This window comes from Perkinsus marinus (assembly GCF_000006405.1).
Source record: "Perkinsus marinus ATCC 50983 genomic scaffold scf_1104296940106, whole genome shotgun sequence".
NCBI lineage: Eukaryota > Perkinsozoa > Perkinsida > Perkinsidae > Perkinsus > Perkinsus marinus.
The window spans coordinates 1-2,472 of record NW_003212958.1 but is presented as its reverse complement, the minus strand read 5'-3'; the positions used below and the strand labels follow the sequence as shown (position 1 = coordinate 2,472).

The 2,472-nt window shown below is 47.9% G+C and overlaps 2 protein-coding genes across 2 annotated transcripts; both read right to left on the bottom strand.

Moving 5' to 3' along the window:
• Positions 1–1,209: 1,209 nt before the first annotated feature.
• On the bottom strand, positions 1,210–1,627 carry Pmar_PMAR011376 (hypothetical protein; the record flags this gene model as incomplete). Its single annotated transcript, XM_002782093.1, has 3 exons — positions 1,210–1,276; positions 1,317–1,403; positions 1,524–1,627. 3 exons carry the CDS (start codon positions 1,625–1,627, stop codon positions 1,210–1,212), a joined length of 258 nt encoding a protein of 85 aa, XP_002782139.1.
• Positions 1,628–1,914: 287 nt separating this feature from the next.
• On the bottom strand, positions 1,915–2,367 carry Pmar_PMAR011375 (hypothetical protein; the record flags this gene model as incomplete). Its single annotated transcript, XM_002782092.1, has 1 exon — positions 1,915–2,367. One exon carries the CDS (start codon positions 2,365–2,367, stop codon positions 1,915–1,917), a length of 453 nt encoding a protein of 150 aa, XP_002782138.1.
• Between the last annotated feature and the right edge of the window lie 105 nt (positions 2,368–2,472).

Sequence of the window (2,472 nt, the reverse complement as noted above, 5' to 3'; positions counted from 1 at the left end):
ACTTCGTTACATTATCATGCCTAGTTATAGCCCGACCGCACACTGGGTGTGCTGGGCGTAAGGCCTCTCACGTATACCCTTGGGGCTCTACTAGCAGCTGACGAGCTTGGTGGGCTCACTTCTAATTCAACGTGACCTGAACACATTGCACTGTCGTGTCTGACCATCTGTATACCATACCAGCGGTCTCAATGGGGACGTAGGCACCGGATGGTCGTATCTGAAAGACGCCTATTCGCCTACTATCGGTAGGGACAGCGGTGCCTCGTTGAAGATAATGGCTTACCATATCATCAGCCGTGAGAGATTCGCCCTGTTCAGCTTGGGTCTCCTGATAAGAGTCAATTGACAGCGCCATACAAGGAGGAGAAGTACTTTTTTTGATACCCCAGATGGGGGTTGTGTAGTGCCGTATGGCAACAGGACGAGCTGACGTCCTTGGATACTCAATCGGGCGGCCAATTTCGAATAATCCCCACCGACTTGTCCATACCTGTTCACGACCATCTTATCTCCCACGATGAGGTTGCATTTTACAGCCTGCGATGATTTCTCTCGTTTATGAGGAGCTCTAAGGCTCGCTGAGACTCCCCATCATAAGCGGATATAGTCAGAGCCCGACCATCGGTGAACATCTCCACAAGATAATATCTGTAATCCATACCACAATTCCCCCAACTCGTCTCTGTAACACCCCCCCACCCAGCGCCAAGCTTCTGCCCCTCCTTGAAGACGGGCCTTAACTCACTCCCGTCTGCGGCTGGCTCCATCGCCCCCAAGTGACTTTCTTCAGATCGTACAGACAAGCTCTGCATCATGCTGTCACCATGCTGAGGTCTTCGGGGGCTTTCCAGAACGAACGGCAAGTCACAACAGTTCCTCAAATAAGAACGATTCTGTCGGAAACTCTGTTCCCATTCGACGTGGCTATACTGCGGCTGAGCATTCTGTATCCGCTTGAGAATCCCCTGGTTCTCCTGACACGCACCGGATGCCGCCCCTTTGGACCCAAGATTGGTACCCTTGTAATTCTCATTAACTCCTGTTTCCTCACAGTCTTGTTGAGACTGGCTGGCCCTGGCTGATTCGCCTGATGAATAAGGTGATGGAGAGCTGAATGAAAAGTTTGATATTCCCACGGGTTGAGCTGCTTGCATCGTGCTCGATGGGTGCCGCATTATATCCGACATTTTCTGAAAACAGCAGATTCTAGTAATTCCGGAATGAAGAACCAACCTGCAATAAGATGCGGTTCTCCCTGTCAATCTCGGTGTACCTAAGGTTGAATATGGGAAGTAGTGTACGAACTCCACTACCTTTCCTCGAGGAGCTGCTCACGCTTGGCATTAACTCGTACATGCTCAAGATGACACACCTCGGGCTCCCGAGTGTCGATGGCAGGCCTACGATGATGACAAGGCGAATGATAGAACGATAGTGGGAACGCCCTTGCGAGGATCTCGAGGCGTGGGGGTCCACGAAAAGATTCATTTCGATAAACATCTTAGATCGAGTTAGAGCACCAATCATACCGCATTTCCCTCAACTTCCGCTTGTGTATCTCCTTATTCCTCTCGTTAGATCTCCGTGCACATATCTTGTTGCAGACAGGGACACTCCTATACATTATATAATAACTGTAAGCGTCAGTCGTCGTCCTGATACAACTCTGATCAATCTTGGACACTTGTACAGTCTTGCATTAACTCAACGCTCTACCGCCTCGTGGAAATCGGCGGCTGTTGATCTATTCCAACCAGGGGTATTGAGATAACACAAGTATAGCCAAGATAGGATAGGTGCAAGATAGGATAGGTCTCGTATCAAGTACACCGAAATAAGGAAATAACGTTGTGCCACAGCCAACGAACAAAATAGCTATTCTACTACTAAGAACAGCAAGACTTCAAGATCTCAAGAGATCAATAGGCACAGACAACACTCCGGGGCCACAGACTGCACATCAATGCGCTTCAAATTGCCAATATACTCAAAGAAAGGCTGAGAGCGTAAAGGATCACTGGAGATAGCAGCCACTTGACCACGAATCGAAATGACTTTATAGACAGTAGCATTCCAGTAAGGGTCCAGCTTGTTACGGTTATAGTTATACCTTAACACAGAATCGCCAATCTTAAGAGTATCAAAATTGCTACGAAGCACAGACTCATCAGCTAATACTTTTCTAGAACGGAGTGTAGCATCTAAGTTTTCAGCATCAACTGTAACCCACTGAGAGTCTTCAGTCAGCCTTCTGGAATATGTCATAACCATTTCTTCCAGCTCATCATTCGAAGGTAATTTGAGCGGAACATTCTTATCCAGAAAGGCAGAAGCAGACTGAGATAGAGAGCTTTGAGCATTCATGCTAGGAGGTAATCCTCGACCGTGCACATAGTGCAAAGAACTTGGATAGAGAGTCGATGATAGGCTAGGACGAGTCACACTATTACAGAGAAAGATGACACGACC